Source organism: Cervus elaphus, chromosome X (genome assembly GCF_910594005.1).
Source record: "Cervus elaphus chromosome X, mCerEla1.1, whole genome shotgun sequence".
Lineage (NCBI taxonomy): Eukaryota > Metazoa > Chordata > Mammalia > Artiodactyla > Cervidae > Cervus > Cervus elaphus.
Genome location: NC_057848.1, coordinates 143,770,066 through 143,790,066, shown reverse-complemented (window position 1 = coordinate 143,790,066; position 20,001 = coordinate 143,770,066). Strand labels below are relative to the sequence as shown.

At 37.8% G+C, this 20,001-nt stretch overlaps 1 protein-coding gene across 10 annotated transcripts in view; it reads right to left on the bottom strand.

Annotated features, from left to right (window-relative positions):
- Positions 1-20,001, bottom strand: part of DMD (dystrophin) — a 2,565,910-nt gene that overhangs the window by 356,855 nt on the left and 2,189,054 nt on the right. For all 10 annotated transcript variants that reach the window (XM_043895268.1, XM_043895262.1, XM_043895270.1 and 7 more), the window contains 2 exons: positions 16,790-16,910; positions 15,907-16,175 (listed from right to left, as the gene is read on the bottom strand). In XM_043895268.1, the coding sequence (XP_043751203.1) occupies positions 15,907-16,175; positions 16,790-16,910 (390 nt within the window). The remainder of the gene's footprint in view (positions 1-15,906; positions 16,176-16,789; positions 16,911-20,001) is intronic.

Below are 20,001 nucleotides of genomic sequence, written 5' to 3'. Positions count from 1 at the left end.
ATAGAAAGGGGAGTGTAACATGGATACACCAAAGCTGTTGTAAAGATGAACGAGAAGGTTGGGTCAATTTCTCCTTCCCTTACTCCATCTGCAACCAATTCAGCATTGTGGCCCATAACACGGGGTATGCCAAGTCACATGAGCCCCATTTGGTCTAAATCAGGGGAACTCTAGAAAGCAGAGGGTCATACATTCAACCATGAGAAAGCCACAGACTAAGATCATTTCTTGGGGAGCTGAGTCTTTCAGGCCAACTTCTAATATTACCCTGGGGTAAACCTGTCTTTCCTCACCCCTCCACCATGTAGCTTTATAAGGGCTCCCTGAACTAGACATTGGGGTATAGGTATATGAAACATAAAGGAAGCAGCAGAATGGTGGGAGGAGGAAAGCTATTTGTTCAGAGCTTGAATAAACAGCAAGAGGTAGGAAACCTTAATGTGTTTGGAGAGGTGAAAATAGTCTGTAATAAGTTGAAGCATGAAACTACAGAGCAGTTGTGAAAGAAAAATCATGGGGTTTCCTTTGAGCAAGATTGTGGTGGGGGGACTTCCCTGGTGGTCCAGTGGCTATGACTCTATGCTCCCAATGCAGGGGGCTGGGTTCGATCCCTGGTCAGGGAACTAGATCCCACATGCTGCAGCTAAGAATTCACATGCCATGGTGCAAGATCCCACATGCCACAAAGAAAATCAAAGATACTGACTGCTCCAACTAAGACCCGGCACAGCCAAATCAATAAAGATTGTGATGGGTTTGGATGAGTTGACTTTTGCAGTGCAGTAATGAAGGTTTTTGCCAAGGGGAATGGCATAGTCTCAATAATCCTTTTTGTTACATTTTAATTACTACTCACTTGAAAACACTTCTTTTATATCTACTGTGCATATATCTGTGGCTTCCCAGGTGGCACCGTGGTAAAAAATCCACCTGCCACTGCAGGAGATGCAGGAGACTCGGGTTTAATCCCTGGGTTGGGAAGGTCCCCTGGAGTAGGAAATGGCAACCCACTCCAGTATTCTTGTCTGCAAAATTCCATGGAAAGAGGAATCTGGTGGTCTATAGTCCATGGGATTGCAAAGACTTGGACACAACTGAGCGCGCGCGCGCGTACACACACACACACACACACACACACACACACACACACACACTTACATCTACTATGCACTGGGAAGATGGAACTCTCAATGAACTCACAATCATTAGCACAGAGAGACAGTTTAGTGGGTTATTAAAAACTATGTAATCATGCTATGAGAAGCTGTGTCACAGGGCTTGAAAAGTACTAACAAGGCAGGTTCAGTTGGAAAATCTCAAGTTTAGGAATGAGTGCAAGCTGGTGGCCATTTCAGAAAGGAAAAAGAATTGACATGGAGTGTCTGGAAGATCTGGGCATGAAGTAACAGTCACTAGAAACAGGATGGTGGCAATGGGAGCAGGTTATCTGTGAAATAATTTTTAAAGGAAGAAAGTATTTTGCTCTGTGTGTTTGTGGATGTTTATTCACTCATACAAAAAATATTATTAAGTAGCCATTCCCTGGTGGCTCAGACAGTAAAGCATCTGTCTACAATGCAGGAGACCTGGGTTCGATCCCTGGGCTGGGAAGATCCCCTGGAGAAGGAAATGGCAACCCACTCCAGTATTCTTGCCTGGAAAATCCCATGGTAGGCTACAGTCTATGGGGTTGCAAAGAGTCGGACATGACTGAGCGACTTCACTTCCACATATGCCAGGGAATGTTCCAGGCACTAGACATCAAGCAGTGCACAAAATATACCAAGTTCCTATGATTCCACAGCTTAACTCTAATGAATGCAATTTCATTTAAATGATGACTGTTATTATAAAGGCTTATAAAGAAACAAATCCCAAGCCAAAATGTATCCATAGCTACAAAATGCAGCATTTTTGACCAAGAAAATGTAGGACAACATATGGTATTGTATATAGTAGTTCCCAAGAGATTCTTTTTTTCCCATTAAAACAAATTAGGCTACCTCTGCATGTGTGAATAATAATTAATAGAGGAATCTAGGGTTGTGAATTACCAGTGCAATATACTACACCCAGTTTACTTTATACTGGACACATTTATTTTAAATAAAATTAAAGATATGCATGAGACAAGTGCTCGGGCCTGGTGCACTGAGAAGACCCAGAGGAATCGGGTGGAGAGGGAGGTGGGAGGGGGGATCGGGATGGGGAATACGTGTAAATCTATGGCTGATTCATATCAATGTATGACAAAACCCACTGAAATGTTGTGAAGTAATTAGCCTCCAACTAATAAAAAAAAAATTAAAGATACTCACTATTGAAATAAAATGGATTTTTGCTTATCTGATTTTTTATTCAATATATTGTTGTCGGCTTAGAAATTCTGAAACAGAACTGAATCAGAGATGAATATAAAATTTCTAAGGGCTGAGATAAAAAACAAATGGAAGAGGGCTGAAAATGATTGTAAAATGCCCTTCTATAAAATTTTTTAGTTTCAGTTTCAGATTATTGTAGCTCCTGAATTTAATGTTTTCAGTCTTTCCAAAATACCTTTCTTACAAATGGAATAACACAAGAATAAGAGATTGCACTACTTCAGGTCAAAAGAAATGAACATAATATGGATTTTCTTCATTAAAAGCTATGTGACAGCATGTTTAAAAATTAGATTGGTAAATTTTTGATAATGGTTCATCTTTATTTCATCATATTCCTAGGCTGAAAAGAAAATCTTAAGTATTTACTTCTAAGCAATGTTTTCCCTCCAGATATATTAGTGGTTATTATTTTTATCTCAATATATGTATGTGTGTGTGAAAGATCTGGCTAATGAAGTGGAGTCAAGAGTTTACATTGTTCTTCATTTTTAATTTCATCATACTTTGAGAAGTTTACTTTCAAGATATTGCTCTGATTTTTCTGATCACATCTTTGGGTAAGAACTTAATTCATATCCTGTTATGTTCTGTTATGACAACCACTATCATGATAGTGTCCATTTAAGTACATGTGAATGATGAATAAACTACTACTGACACAAATGTGTCTAAGTGTCAAGCTGTCTAATCAATGGACTCAAATGTTATTTTTAAAAAAATTTAGTCATGGGCCAAATCTACCCTTTAAAAAATTTGATTAGCATTCAACAAAGACACCATATTCTAATAATAATAGATTTCTTTTTCATTTTGCAAAAAGGGAGTCTGGGGACTTCCCTGGCAGTCCAGTGGTGGGGACTTCCCTGGCAGTCCAGTGTTATGGACTGCATGTGTCCACCACAGCGGGTTACAGGTTCAATCCATGGCCAGGGAACTAAGACCCCCACATGTCATGCAGTGTGGTCAAAAGAAAAAAAAATGTGATTTGGTATCCTTGAAAATCTTTGGGAATGATGCTGTATTGATTATCTGAAGAATACTATTTCAGCTGAAAAGAGGGTTTAAGATCTTAATGAAAAAATCTTTTTCACTAAAAATTCAAGATTTTTTGGAAAGTCAAAGTGTGTCAGATTTATTTAAGACCCATCTTGCACAGGACACTCACCCCAATCTTCAGGAAATTTTTACACTTAGACAACCTTGGAAACGTCTTCCTTTAACCTTTATAACAAAATGTCAGTGTGGTTCCAAAGGTAATATTTTATTCACTGTGTAAGTCAAACTTCTGCTCATTTGTTTAGCTTATATTTCTTCTAACCTTATGCTTTATTGGATGTACAAAAGTCACCTTTGTATTGGATAACTCTTGCAGTATGGGGTTTGTGTAAGTAGTATGGGGTTTGTGTAAGTTGAAAACAATGAACCATTCTTTTGTGACTTTAGCCTTTCCCTGCTGGAAATATTGGAGGCCAATGGCTAACAAGCAGTGGGGGAAGGAGGTGAAACATTGTTTTGTGTGGCCTACACTTGGTCCTTGGGTGGATGAGGGCCTGAAAGCATGGGGCAATTCTGTGGGCATTATTTAATGAGACCTAATAAGATTTAGGTTCACAGCCATGTATAGACTCCAAATTGGGTTAATAGGCTTTCTGAGTAGGAAAATAAGTAAACAAGATGAAACTCACTGATAGTTTGCTTCAAAAAACACATCAATATACTGGCTTGAAAGTGACAGTGAAAGTGTTAGTTGCTCACTTGTGCACTACTCTTTGCAACCACAGGAACATTAGTCCACCAAGCTCCTGTGTCCATGGAATTCTCCAAGCAAAAGTACTGGAGGGGGCAGTCATTCCCTTCTCAAGGGGATCTTCCCAACCCAGGAATTGAACCTGGGTCTCCTGCATCACAGGTGGATCTTTTACTGTTTGAGCTACCAGGGAAGCCCACATATGGCTTACCTCTCATTTACTTTAGTTTCTATTTATTTACCACACTTGAGCATATATTGCTGATAAATTGACTTCATTTTCTTTGCTAAGTAGCTTAATGCCATGTTAAGATCATGACAATACAATTTGAATATTTGATAGGGAAAAGCTCCAAAGGAGCCCACTGAGTCTATAATAATGTGGAATCCCAGGGAACGAGCCTTCTAAAAATAACTGTATTTTGAAATAGGACCAGCAGGCTCTTAACTTTATGAAGGAAAGAAAAACTTCACCATAAAAATCAGTTCTTTAAAAGGAGAAGAAATCTATCTTCGTGCTAGAATTCTCTAGCCTCATTCTGGTTAAGAGAGTTTGACATTTTAGGGCTGAACACACTGTGGAAATTTAATAAATATTGAAGTTTACAAACAAAAACATAACAGTGATATGTGGACCAATTTTCAAAAACATTGAAAATCAATGTGCCCTTATTCTGCCTAATTCAGTTAACTCAATTATTTAATGTATACTTGATTTGAGTGGGTTTATACAGAGCTATTTCAATTTTATACTAAACATTAATCAAATTACTTTCAATGCAAAATTTCCTTTATTTCCATCCCCTAACCCCCCAAGATTCCAGAATAAAGGGGAGGACCTATTTTAAATATTGCTAACTTAATGTTAAAGCATACTTTCACACATTTGTTTCTATTATATTTTGCCCATAATTTTCATCACATATACCACTCACCCTGTACCAAAACCATAAACCCTTTCGTAGTAATAGAGTGAGTTTACATCACCTTTGGGGGAAAAAACCCCTCTTCCCTAATTACTTCAGTTAAGACTATATCCTACTTTCTTCCAGTTTCACCCCACATCCATTTCCATTTCTACACACAAACATACACCCTCCTATCATGAACACAGAACCTCAGTGGGTTGACGAGCTAAATTAGAAAATGCAGCAATCCCTGAATAAGTGATCAGCTATTCACACTGAGCAAGCAGGTTTTAATTTTAAAATGTTGAATGGCCTCAGCTATTCCTAATGTCCTCAATTTCAGCAATTCTGTAAAGTACTTGCTTATCATCAGTATGTTTGGCAGAAAATTATAAGGAGTCTTTTAAAGCTTAATTGTTATTATTGGTAAACATGATAACATTTAAACAAAGTGAATATTCTGTGACTAAATATCTTAAAGTATTAAGAGTGCGAAGGCAAGTTGAATTTTAAGTCATCTGAAGCAACTCAGAACTTGTATGAGTGCCATTAAAATACCAACAAGAACATTGGAATAAATAACAGTGAATGTCTTGTACGAGACAGATTTGGAAAGAGTAGGCCATTATTCACTTCAAGGTTTTACAGGGAAATTCTGCTCCCTCCCTAACCATCAATCACTCTCATAGGAGGACATGTGCCTGCATTCATTTTTAAATGTTCTGGATGTTCTGAGATTCAAAAGAAATAACAGATGATATGTTTATTACTTATAATTGGAGAATTACTAACAATAAACAATATATGTATTTATACACGTAGGCCATGGTTTTCCTACAGAATGATGGCTCTCACAGTATCCCTGGAACAGCAGCACCACAATCACCTGGGAACTGGTGATGCAGCTCTTTAACTCAGCTCCAGACCTCCTCAACCAGAAACTCTGGGGAAAGGCTTCACCAATCTGGGTTTCCACCAACTCTCCAGGTGATTCTGATGCATGCTAAGGTGAGAGTCATGGCCATGGAAAATTCTTGACATTCTCAATGACTATGTCTAAATACCTAGGATCCTCAATGGTCACAAGTATCTGATCAACACAGACACTTAGAGATTATGCACCTATAAAGCCAAGGTTGCTTACAAAGCCATTTTCTTTACTGATAATCACCACTTTCTCAGACCTTTCTGTGAACTCTTGTCTATTGTTACCAACCTCAGTAAATATTAGGTTACTAGGTTAACCAAAAAGTTTAGGTTTTTTGGTAACATCTAAATGGTGGGGGGGAGGAGGGGCGCCTGTGGGAAGAACAAACATTTTGGCCAATCCAATCCCCAGGTGGTAGGTTGTGCAGGGGGGAGGGTGAATTTTTTCATAAACACAATTTTCATCACCTCTAAAGACTTATTGCATGTGCAAGAAAAAGTAGCACTGAAAAGGCTATGTTGAAAGACAGAGGCTGAATGGATTACTAAGTTCGCTTACTGTCTATAAGGGACACTCTTTCTGGCCTGGACATCCATCCTCCAGTTGTTGTGATTGTTGGCTACTAATGTTTCATGGCTGCCTCTCTTCTTCAGAATGGTCATCTCTGCTGATTGGAGCCCCTATCCCAGGAGACAACACACATTCCCAGCCTGGGAGGTGACTCAAGTCTCTAGGGGTGGGCCGCATCCAGTGGTGGGCTGGAGCAGAGCCCAAGAGTCAATTGTGTGCATTTCTTCCCAAGTCCGTGTTCAGTGAGATCACACTGGTAACTTGAATCAGTCATGGCAGGAGTATTTATACCCCAACAACTGGAAAACACTAAAAATCAGTGTTCACTCCACCTCAGAGCTAGCTGATGATAAATGCTAACTAGCATAACGCTGGCCACAGCCAATGACTGGCTGGGGTACAAAAGGACAACTCTGCTGGGTGGTTCATACTCCAGAGCTTTCTCCATTTGAATCAAGACACAAAGCTAGATTTTGCTTGAGATGATATGCTTGATTGGCTCTTTCATCTCCCTAGTGATGCTTTTCTAGCTCCCACACAGGCTTCTTCTGAAAGCTGACCATCTACAAATCCTGTGCACCCAGACCCCTGTTCCTAGGGTCTGCTTCCAGGGAAGCTGACCTATAACACCAATTAAATTATTAGTTAAGTGACTGCTGTGCAAAAGACTCAAAGAATATATGTTCAAAATCACAAAGAGCTACAAGTCATGGACCTTCTGAATCGCAAAGATCAGACGAAAATGCAAACCACATATCTGAAATGGCAAGGATCTACCCTTTGTGTATTGTGTACATAAATGAAAGGAGCTGTTGGAAAAAGATGAAGCTGTCACAAACTGGGCAATTTTTCCTATCATTCTTCTCAAATTATGCTTTCATACCCATAGGTGACGAGCTTCTCTGGTGGTAGAGTGGTAAAGAATCTGCCTGCTAATGCAGGAGACCTGAGTTCGATCCCTGGGTTGGGAAGATATTCTGGAAAAGAAAATGGCTTCCTACTCCAGTAGTCTTGTCTGGAGAATCCCAAGGACAGAGGAGCCTAGAGGGCTATAGTCCATAGGGTCGCAAAGATTCAGACACAACTTAGCAACTAAACAACAATCCACAGGTGAATATACTGAAGGAGTCATTTTACATAGCATGTTGGAGAAAAACATCTTTACATTAAAACACAACAAATCCATTTTGGAGAAGACCACAGAATTGAAATGAGATTTTAAAAATAAGAAACATCAAAGAAATTTTATGCTCATGGAAAAAGGAAGCAAGCAGGTGGAAGGGGAAGATATCTGGTTTTATCTCCTCAGCCATTCAGAGAACTGAAGCAGAAAAGCTTGAGAAGCACTGCTTTTGGCAAGTTTGGTTGATAGAAAAATCTATAGCAATTGTTAACTATAACTAAAAATATAATTTTAGTGTGAATATATCTTATTATGAAAAAGTTTACTTTTCTTAGTCTCCATTAAGAGTTCCATTAGTATCATAGGCACATGTGTTCTCACAATACCCAGAAAACTGGTTAACTAAGAACCAGCTCAATGCCATCACTGAACTTGGTTAAGGTAAGGGGGCATAATATTGGCATCACATCAGCTGTTTAATTTTAAAAATTGTTATTGCAAGGCATGATGGGAATATAGTAGGTGCTGACTCCATGGGTTATTTGTTCTAAGTCATTCCTTGTGCTTCTGGTAGGAGAGTAGTTTGATTTCGAATTTTAAACTTGTTATGACTTTGGTAGATGTCAAAGCAGACTAAAAATCCATATTGACTGTGTATGTCCATCTTTGAAGGAAATATGGAATTTCAGTTAAATAACTAACTCATTCTAAAACTGTTTCAAGTTGATGTGTTACATGCACACATACACACAAACTAATAAAAATTCTTGTTCCCTCAGCTTAGTGCTAAATAATTATGTTCTCAGGAAAACCAAGATGCCATTAATATAACTCCCAGGACATTTTATTCACAAAATAAATTAAAATTCACACTCTGTAATGAGATCAGATTTCTCAGGGTATAGGTTTAACCATACCATAAGTGAATGAATGATTGAGTCTTTAGATCCGCTAATGCTGATACTACGTTACTTAAGTTTTTGTTTTGAATCGTCTTTTATTTCCCAAGACTCTTGAGGAAGAGTGTTTATAATTACTTCCAGCCACAAACAAAGCTTCTGGAATAAACCCTCAGTAAACAGGACTGGCATATTAAAGGATCAGTTTTTTGATATGGCTGTTTTCAAATAGTAGGAAGGATGATACTCTTTGGAGGAATTTTTATTATCTAATTAAATACTTCTTTAGTAGAATAATGTCAGATGAACTCATTAGCTGAACATTTTGATTAGCCATGTTCTCCTAAATATTCCATGACCAGAAGAAGAGCTGTACAACTCTTATTTAATGCAATCACAATGGCAACCAATTCTAGCTGCTGCTTTTATCACAGTCCATCAAAGGAATACAAAGAAGCCCAAATTAAAATAAGTTCTGTAATAAAAAGAACATGTTCCTTTTCCAACTGTTTGAAAGCCTTTTCCTATCTTTAAGCAAAGTTCACTCAGTAATTATCTTATTTATGAAAGTAAAAAGCAGAAGGATGTTTCTCTTATTAAATAAATGGCTTTGTGCTTTGAATGCAGAGGGCATCTCGAAACAGTCAAAAAGAAAGCTGCGTTGAATGTCATCAACTTATTTCCTCCCACCCACTGTTTTAAATCATTTGCCTGGTTCCAATGTATACTACACTTACGTAAGTTGTTTATGAAGAGCCAAATTAATAGTCTTCACAATTGTTTTCCTTGGAATTTGGAGAGCTGACAAATGAATTAGTAGAAAATGGCAATTCTACATGAATTAGCTTTTAAGTCTCCCTAAGAGGCTGATGCAGAACTTAATAAGAGACTTATTAGGGGAAGTAGGACAACTTAATTCAGATTGATTATAGACTTTGGTGAAGACAGCTGGGGTTCAAATGAAACTGCAAAAGAACTTATATGCACTTCAAAGTATGCTAAGCAGATGTCTGAAACAATTACTCTGTGCTGCCTTTTCAGATATTTCAAAGGCAGGATGGGAATAGCATGGTAAACCAAGGTTCTATTTGCCTAAACCGCGGTAGGGGCTTTAAAAACACACACAGCACTATACCTAAAGTCCGATGCCTTGGGAAAGGAACATGATTTGACATTGCTGTCCTCAGTAATTTGCTTTTAATTTTAAAAACAGAGCAGGAAATGAGAGCGAATACATGGGAACTAAGTAATAAGCTCTCCTGGCAACACTAACTTGCACTTAATTTTACATTGAACAAATAATGTGGTTAGGAAATTTAAGATGATTAAATTCCTCCTTTAGTCTCTAAGCTCTAGTAAGGCCAACAATGACCATTCTATTTTAAAATACTGAAAAAAAAAAAAAAAACAAACCTCGACTTCTGAAAGTATTTAAGTTAGAGTTTCCTATAATATGCCTTCTCATAGTTATGCTCCCAGATAGTAAAGGCCAAATCATATGCTTTTAAACATCAGAATTGCATGCTTTGAAAACTAGATAAAACCCTGATTACTCCATATGACAGGCATTAGTTCCATATTTAACCCAGATTTATAAAGGATTATATCGTTTCTGTGTTTTCTTCTCCAACAGCTTACATTAATATGTGTAGCGCTCATATAAAAGCAACAACAAAGGCCTCCACAGAGCAATTCATTGCTCTGTTACTTACAGCCCATAGCAATTGACAATTGTTAAGAGCAATTAACAAAATATTAGTAAGCTTTACTTTTCTTACTACGGGTAGTACACCTTATTCATTATGGAAATATCATTCCTTTATTGTGAGGAAAGCTTACATATTGTGAACCAGTTTGGTTCTGCCTGGCCATGCATCTCCTATCTCTGTAACAAAGGATTATAAACTTTCTCTAAAACACCAATACAGTATACTAACGCATATATATGGAATTTAGAAAGATGGTAACGATAACCCTGTATGAGAGACAGCAAAAGAGACACAGATGTATTAAACAGTCTTTTGGACTCTGTGGGAGAGGGCGAGGGCGGGATGATGTGGGAGAATGGCATTGAAACATGTAAATTATCATATGTGAAACGAATCGCCAGTCCAGGTTCGATGCATGAGACAGGGCGCTCAGGGCTGGTGCCCTGGGATGACCCAGAGGGATGGGATGGGGAGGGAGGTGGGAGGGGGGTTCAGGATGGGGAACACATGTACACCCGTGGCGGATTCAAGTCAATGTATGGCAAAACCAATACAATATTGTAAAATAAAATAAATAAACAAATAAATCTAAAAAAACTCATATATAATAAAGGATTTAAAGTTGGCTCAGATAAATGACAAATACAACAAAATTAATGAATAATAAAATATCAGGGTTAAAATGAAAAAAGCAGTAAGGGAGGAGAGAGTTACATGAACATGGCTGAAATCTTGCTTCTAAAGTGAAGATGAAATTCTAATGTGTTACATTACATTTCACATTACCTATCAGGAGGAAACATATTTGGTTTTCTCAGTGTCAAATTCTGAGATAGCATTTCTCTGACAAATTTCTCAGATAAACCATGCCACAGGTAGCCTGAAGACAGCACTTACCAGTTTTCTTCTTAAATTTTTAGATGGGAATGTTGAAAATTAAAATAAGTCAGGATGGCATGGTGGCTTCATCATTAGCTCTGTTCTATTACATGCATAATTACATTATTCTCAATTATAATTACAAAAAAGGTCCAACTAAAACATTTCATTGTAAGAACTTCAAGGAAAGTCTCACAGAATCCCTATATGTGAATGTTCATAATAAGAAATATAAGTTGAAAGTCTGATTGAAAAAAAAAACACGTAAAATACATAACTACAAGAGTATGAGAAATCTGCATATTCCAAGATGGCAGCCTGGGACAGTCTAACTATAGTGTGTGAAAAACAGTTTCAAGTCAATTGGCAAACTAAGGGCAGTGAAATGTTTCTGGCTCAAGAATGACGTACCAGTCAGTGTCACAAAACCATGGTAGGTTAAAACAAAGAGACAATGTGGAAAAACAACAACTTAAACCAAATTTTTCACGCAGGAATCATTCTTAAGAACAAAGATGTCATAAGTAGACTTTAGATTCAAAAGTTGTTCTACTCTATTAAAACCTGCATATATTCCACTTATAGGTATATGTAGCACACCTAGTGATTCAAGGAGTTATTCTCATTCCCCGTGACTACAGGGAAAGTAAGAATATTTGCATAGTCACATAAGCATTGGTGTTATTTCCAGTAAAATGAGAAATCATGATTCTGTCCTCAAAATATTTGATAAGCAGAATGAATCATGAATTTTAAAAATAAAGAGGCATTTAAAATTTAAATTTTATTCTAGTGGTTATTTCTATGGCAGCTATATTTGGAAGGCTGAGATTCTCTTAGTGAGCTAAATAGTCAATATTAACATTATGTTCCTTTCTCTTATTGTATATACACTGTCCTAAAGATGATGACTAGTAATAATGCCATGTCCATAGGGTTCCAAGCCTTAGTTGTTTTATCCATTCTCCAAATTCTAAAGTCACATTTGCTAATGAAATGATGTAATGCTAAATCCCACAGAAACACACATTCCATAGTGACTTGAATAACAACTTCTTTAACAAATGAGAACTGAATGGAGGCGGATATTATGAGAGAGTCAGTAAGGGTGATGAAAACAAACTGAGATGGATCCATAAAATGTTCTGGCTACCAGCCTAGCTATCCACTCTGCATTCCCTACAGCAAGGAGCCTCTAAGGGCTTAAATTTAAGGGCTCAAATTGCTGAGTAGAAAAATAGGAAGAGTGGTCTTAAGTACTCTTCTGCTGCTTTTCAAACTAAGTTTTAGTTAATAAAATTCACTCCTGATAAACTACCACCACCAAAGTCTCAAATCTGGTATTGTTGAGATGCAACAGAAAAAAGCTGGTGTTTATTTCCACTGTGAAATGAAGAGGAACTTCTGAAGGGAAATAAATATACATAAATTAATATCATCTATAATTTTAAGATAGGCATAAAATATTTATGGAATACTGGTTTAGAAACCAAGATAATCCCATCTGTTATGACCAGTAAATACATATGATGACCAGGTACTGTAACTTTAGTGTATCGGTGTCTGAGAAAGAAGTGTTGTTACATACAAGCTCTTTTTAAAGAAGCATTCAGTGTATACATGTTTTGTTATGACTGGGATGGGAGTGAGGAGGCTTACCAATCAGGGTATGGGAAATGAAGTTAGTCTTAAGATCAAGAACAGATGAGAGAGGGGAATTGAAAAGAAAACCGCAAACAGAGTTGGATCAGGGCCAGTTGATATATGAGCTGTTCTATTTTTAGTTAGTTTTTGTTATTAAGTCATGCTGTATCCATTCTCCATCTATATTCATTATCTTACTAATGCTCCTGTGTGACCCATATGACTCAAAATGAATCCTTTAAGTCTGCTCAAAAGCCTATATAGTTAGCCACTTGATTTATGAACTAATTTACCTCCTTTGGGACATTCTTTTAAGTTAATTTGCCATTTGGGGGAAATTTTTAAGAATTTAGTTCTTATATTCTGGGATTAAAAAGAGTATTTTTGATGCTGAATAGGTAATATATTTCAAAACATTATTTTAATTTTTATGTACACAGCATTGTTAACCATTGCTTTAAAAGTTAGACCTGGGGTCATAGAATGTTGGGGAAGATATTTTGGGAGTTATAAAGTCAAATTTTTAATCTCCCTTGATATCTTCACCTACTATTTTAATAAAGAGCTTTTCAATTCCACATTAGACTGTAGGCTTCGTAAGGACAAAGACCAAGCCTGTTCCATTTATAACGACACATACAGTGCATTTTACAGTAGCTCATAAACAGCTGTTGAGTGAAGGAATAAAAGAAGCTACATTAGATTTCTTATATGCTCCTGGCAGTGTACTAGGAACTGTGAATTCACAGATGTACAGCAGGATCCTTTTTCTGAGGACCCTTACTTTCTATGGTAGAACAAAAAGGCCACAATGTATGTGAAGTTTAAGTGCAATAATTTAAGCATGTGTGGTGATCTATAGAAGCACTGAATTAAGAGCAGTTTCAAAAAAAAAAAAAAAAAGAGCAGTTTCTTCTGCTTGATGGGAGGTGGGGGTGAAAGATGGGGGAAGCTCTAAGGCTTGGAGCCATTGGAATTGCATCAAGAGAAAGTTCACCATGCGGATAAGTTGGGCTGACCAGGCAGAGCGGACAGCATTGGCAAAGGTAGAGAGTTATGAAAAGAGATGGGAAAAGGGGAATATGGTCAGAGTGTCCTGAATGGCCTAGAGAGGATAGAAGCAACAGTCACGTTTCTATGCTAGGGCTAGGAAGAAACAGGGTCACCTGCCTTCGACATTTGCTGGACTTCTTCATCAGGCAGGCAGTCTCCTGGAGAGTGTTTGGATTAGAATTGGAAGAGAATGGTTAACAGAAATATCAGCAAAGAAACTGCATTCATTCACTCACTAAGCAAATATTTAAACTGTAGTGTCTGTGATATGCCATGGACACTGATGGGGAATGGGGTTTAAGGATGTAGCAATCTGAATTAACAGATGCCGGGACTAGAAGGGGACACTGGGTAAAAAGAGGAGAGAAAACATAAAGGAGATATTCTGAGGCAAAATGAGCAATCAGTGAAGTCAATGAAAACATAGAAGGATTCCAGGATAGACCTTAAGTTTCTAGCCTGAACAACTTGTTGGCTTATGATCCACTAACTGAAATAGGAAACAGAAGAAAAGCCAGGTCAAAAGGGATACTTATAGGGGAATGGGCCAACAGGAGAACAAATGGATTTGCTTTCAGAATGGTTGCATTTGGATTCTAATGGCATACGGGTTAGCAGATCAGAAAAGAGATTCAGACTAGAAATTCAGATCTGTCACCATCTACTCCATTTCAAACTGGGAGCATTTATCCAAAAAGAAGAGAACTGACCTGGAGGAGGAAATGGCAACCCACTCCAGTATTCTTGTCTGGAGAGTCCCATGGGCAGAGAAGCCTGGCAGGTACAGTCCATAGGGTTACAAAGAGTCAGATATGACTGAAGTGACTTAGCACATGAGCTAAGGTTTTTATAGAATAAAAAGGGAACTGAACTCAGATTAGAAATTTGGGCATATTAACACCTGAAGGGTGGGGAGAGTTTCAGAATTGAGGAAAATAAAGGAAGAAGAAGGATGTGGAGGAAACAGTGCCATGAAAGCCAAGGGAGAAGAGACCTTCCAGAATGAGGGGGCTGCCAATGTGCCAAAATCAGGTGAGGATTTCACTTCTTTTGCATTTCAACCTGGCGGGATGTGTTGTTTTTGACACTAGATAAACAGAAAAAATTTGTTTCAAGTTGCTACTTTTCAAAATGATACTCCTAAATATGTATATTCTTTCTTTATAAATGTATTTATCATCTTTGTGCCATATGGGAATGTAACTTTGGTCTCATGGACACTATTCCAAATATAGAGTGATATTTCCTAATCCCTGCAGAGGACTAATACAATGCAAAAATTGTATTCTATACAATGCCTTTTAATGAAAGGGCAGACTTAATGGTCTCAGTTCACAGTACCATAACTCACTCAAGTCATAATAATTCAGTTAGCAAAAAGTCCAAAACCTAGACTCCTGGCTACTGACTAAATATTGTATTTTTCCTGATAAGAGGTCAGTAAGCATAAAAGTTAAACACATCTCATTTTTATGTTTGAGAAAATAATAATAAAACATATTATCTTGTGTATTCCTTTGTAATCAGCCCTGATCTACATCCAAAATTCATGGCAACTACTCACATGTTTCTCTCCCTATACTTTCAAGTTACACATAATGTCATAGAAATAAATTATGCAATATGTAAAAAAAATATTGTATTTTCCCTTCTCTGATACTAAGAACCAAAACTACACACATACACACACACACACACTCAGACACCCATGCGTAATTCAGACCACTTTAGTACACTTAAATGAATTTCCTCATAGCAAAATCAAAATGATTTTTTTTTGCCCTGTTACTTAATATTTCATTTTCTATTACTGAAGACAGACAGATGATTAGATCATTATCTTCTAGTTGAGAAAATATTGGGTTGGCCAAAAAGTTCGTTTGAATTCTCCGGGCCACACCCCGCCCCAACCATGCGTCAGAAGACTTTGTATTTGTGAAAGCATTCAAATACTTAAGGGCCCCATTTTTAACTTTGCAAGAAGAAAATATTGCACCAGAGTTCAGATCAGAACCTCCTTTGAATCTCTCAAAGGGTGCTGAGGCTAAACAGTAGACCGTACCTTGACTTTCTCGAGGTGATCCTGGAGGGAGTCAATGAGCAGATCGCCCACGGGCTGCCATGATCCCTTGATCACCTCAGCTTGGCGCAGTTTGAGGTCCAACTCATCCGTGGCCTCCTGCAGTTCTTGGAGTCTTTCGAGGGCCTCGTCTATTTTTCTCTGCCAGTCAGCCGAGTGCAGGTTCAATTTTTCCCACTCTGTGTTGACCTCCTCAGCCTGCTTTCGTAGGAGTCGTGTGACATTCTGGGCTTTCTCCTCAGGCGGCAGCTCTAAATTGGTAATATGACAAGGTTTTAGGCCACATTCATTTTTGTGTTTTTTGAAAAAAATAACCTTGCTGAAAAGGTCATACTGGCAAAAAGAAAGAGAACAGTTTCACAAGAGGGCAACCTTCTGATTAATGGCTTTTTTCTACTTTGGAGTTTAGCACATCTGAAGTCATGTCATCCTGAGTGAATCTGTTCTACTTTATATCAATCAGATAATCCAAGATTCATTTAAGCTACTGAGTAGCAAGATGTTAGGATGCACACCACAAGCTCGATTTACTGCAGGAAAGAAGGCTCTTAAATTGAAAATTAGCTTATAGTCTTTGTGACAATAAACTTCCTCACAGATAATCTCTTTTGTTTGTTGTTTACTAAATGTTTCAATAAGTGATCGCTAATCTCTTTTAATGTTTATTTATGAATATGCAAACAGATTTATGCACAGTGCTTTACGAGGCCCTTTTCTTTTTCAACATCAAGGTTTAATTTCAATCGATTCTATTTAACCCAGAAAATATGAGACCTATCCAGACCTTGGCAGCCAGAATGGATGGGTTGCTCTGTCACCACTGATCCTTCTATCAATATGTTATTACAGTTCCACATTCAATTACCTCTGGGCTCCTGGTAGAGTTTCTCTAGTCCTTCCAAAGGCTGCTCTGTCAGAAATATTCGTACAGTCTCAAGAGTACTCATGATTACAGGTTCTTTTGTTTTCAATTCCCTCTTGAAGGCCTGTGAAGTGAGATGAAAAGAAATGCTGATTTGGCTTGTGGCATTCTTCTCCAAATTAATCCTGGGTGCTCAGAACTTGGTTATGAAATTCCCAGGTCAATTTCTATCTCCTTTATTTATAAACTGATAGCCATAAAATGATAACGAAGGCTCGACGGATCTTTCTGTTAAGCAGGAAAACACCGTGTTTGTATTATGGAGAGCATAGCGGAGCTTTCAAGATACATTAACATCCTTTAAGATATGAGTGATTTATTTAAGTAACTTGACTGCCAAGCTTGAAATCTGGAGCTAAAGTTCTAAGACATATATTGCAAAACTCTAGCAGGGCTAATGAAACTTACGCATACCCAAAAGAATAGATATCCAGATTATAATGGGAAACCTAAAAGGCCACTTGGAAAAACTTAGGTTGTACAGAAGTATACGACCAACCCTAATTCATAAACATCAGCTAATTCTGTCAAAATGTCTGACAATGAACATAAAGATGTATTAATAGTAGACTAAGTGAAACCTCAACACTTTTGAAAAACACCCATTACATTTTCTGTTGTGATTTCTTTGAACATGGGAGAAATGGTTTGAGGTACACTGGAGGTAGATTTGTGGGAATAAGTTTCTCTAAAAGAGTGAGCCTAGAACAGACGTCTTGAGGTCATCTAAATCAGTTATCAAATTAAGTCTCTAACCTAATCTTCTTTGATGAAAGTGAAAGAAAGTGAAGTCGCTCACTCGTGTCCAACTCTTTGCGACCCCATGGACTGTAGCCCACCAGGCTCCTCCGTCCATGGGATTCTCCAGGCAAGAATATTGGAGTGGGTTGCCATTTCCTTCTCCAGGGGATCTTCCTGGCCCAGGGATCGAACCCAAGTCTCCCGCATTGTAGGCAGACGCTTTGCCATCTAAGCCACCAGGGAAGTCCAATCTTCTTTGATACAGGGGATTAAAAGACAATAAAAATGCATATTTTCTGCCTTCAAGAAGTTTCTGAACCAAAAGAAGGGAGATAACGAATACACTAGAAACAACGAAAACACTAAAATTCATACCTAACCAAGTGCTAAGGGTTGTGAGACATCTTGTGAGGCTAGGATAAATTCAGATACCCTGAAACCATTGAAGATAGCTATTGACCCATATTCTGCAATCTCAGAAGGGAAGTCGTTAATGAAAATATTAAATATCACGTAAATGCTGAAAGATCAGTGTCAAAACAACAGTAATAATAGTCATTCTGATCTAGGACTTAATTATTTGTATCTTGTTTTAATTCTACCTTATTTTTATAAAGGTTGCCTATTGAATTTAAACCTTGTTTTGTTTCTGAGAGAAAACTTACCAGTATCTTCTTTAAATTTCAAGTGTATCATATTATAAGAGTACTCTATAAGTACACTGTGTGACACATTTATAAAGAAAAGCCTAATGGTGTTTGTCATTTAAAGAAATCCTGAGTCTGACACTTTGCAAAAGGATCCATCTTTCAATGTTATTTACAATTTATCAGAGAGAGGCAAGGTTTTTGAGCCAAAGTAATGAAATTTTATAAGTGGAATAGTAGGATTCAGCCTGTAGATAGGGATGCAACTTCTGTAGAGTTGGATATTCTTGCACCCTTGAAATCATACAGAATGGGTGGGTTATTTGTTCTGCTTACAAGTAAATTTTCCCTCTAATATTTCATTTGTAATCAGTTTGTGTGTGTGCACATTGTTTGTGTGCATATGTGTATATAGTTCTTGTATTCCTGCATTTTTATCAATTATCTAATTTTTCCAGATTCAAGAAAATTATTACTTTACTTTGTCTCTCCACTTGGACTTGACAATAGGAAGGTGATACTGACATTACCAATGATAAAAATAATATCTCCCTTTATTGAACTTCTATGTATCAGTGGTTATACTAGACACTAGAAATGCAGAGTTGAATGCAAAACAGCCCTTCCTAGGTGGGAACTTATAGTAAATGGTGGAAGATTTGATCACATAAATAATTTCAACACAATGTGGAAAGTGCTATCGGCTTGCACAATATGGGAAAGGAAATTGGGAAAGACCTCCTGGAGAAGATAGTAATCACGAAGAATTCTAAAGCAGGAACATGAGTCAGCAAGGGAAAAGTAGGTTGGAGGAAGAAGAAAGAAGACAAAAATGCATGTAGGAAGACAGAGGGTAATTCAATGCGCCAAGTGCAGTTCTCTTAAGTAGGTGAGTATTTGTAGAAGATAAAGTACAAGAAGAAGACATGTCCACAGATGAACCAGGGTACTGTTCTCATCCCAAACTAATTAGACCTTTAAGTCAGGGTTTGAACCTTAACCTCTGACCATATACAAAGTCTAGGTGTTGTCTTGTAGGTAATCAGGAGCCTTTGAAGGGATTTAAGCAGGAAGTGGCAGGGGCACCTGTGCGTTTCAAATCCATTTCTCTGACATTAGTGCAGAGTACATATTTGAGAAGGACAGAAATGGAGTCAGAGAAAACAGGAGGCAATTGAAAGAATTCACTGAAAGGTTACGAGGATCTGATCCAGGGCAATGGTATCAGGAAGAAAAAAAACAGAGTAGGGAAATGTTTAAGAGAGTAGAGATGTGGGAATTTGGTGACCAAATAGATGCTGAAGAAGAGGAGAAAGCAAGGGTGAACTCCGAGTTTCTAGGTTGGGTAGAGGAGGGAATGCTGGGTGCAATTAAACTAAACATGAGGAAATAAACTCTCCTGGATTTCTCAGTACACCTATAAAAAGTTCTAGCCACTTGAACACTTTCCCATACCATGAGAATTAGATCTGTAATCATTTGTCTGATTAATTTTACTGATCCAAGAGGGCCAACTGGTTATAGGCCAGAGTAGTTCTCTAGGTTAAGCTGCAAGGTGTCAGAAAGACTGGAATGGCTATCTCTGCGGGCATTTACATTTCAAAAATATAAAGCCCAGACTGGAGACATTTCTAGGTTGTAGAATCTGAGATGCATGGGGCTACCTGGCTCCCAGAGAAGAGACCATTTCAGAGGGAGGATGGGACGACTGCCATCGTTATTCCATCTGCCATCATCTTTTCCTGGCTTCTTGCCTATGGAATACCT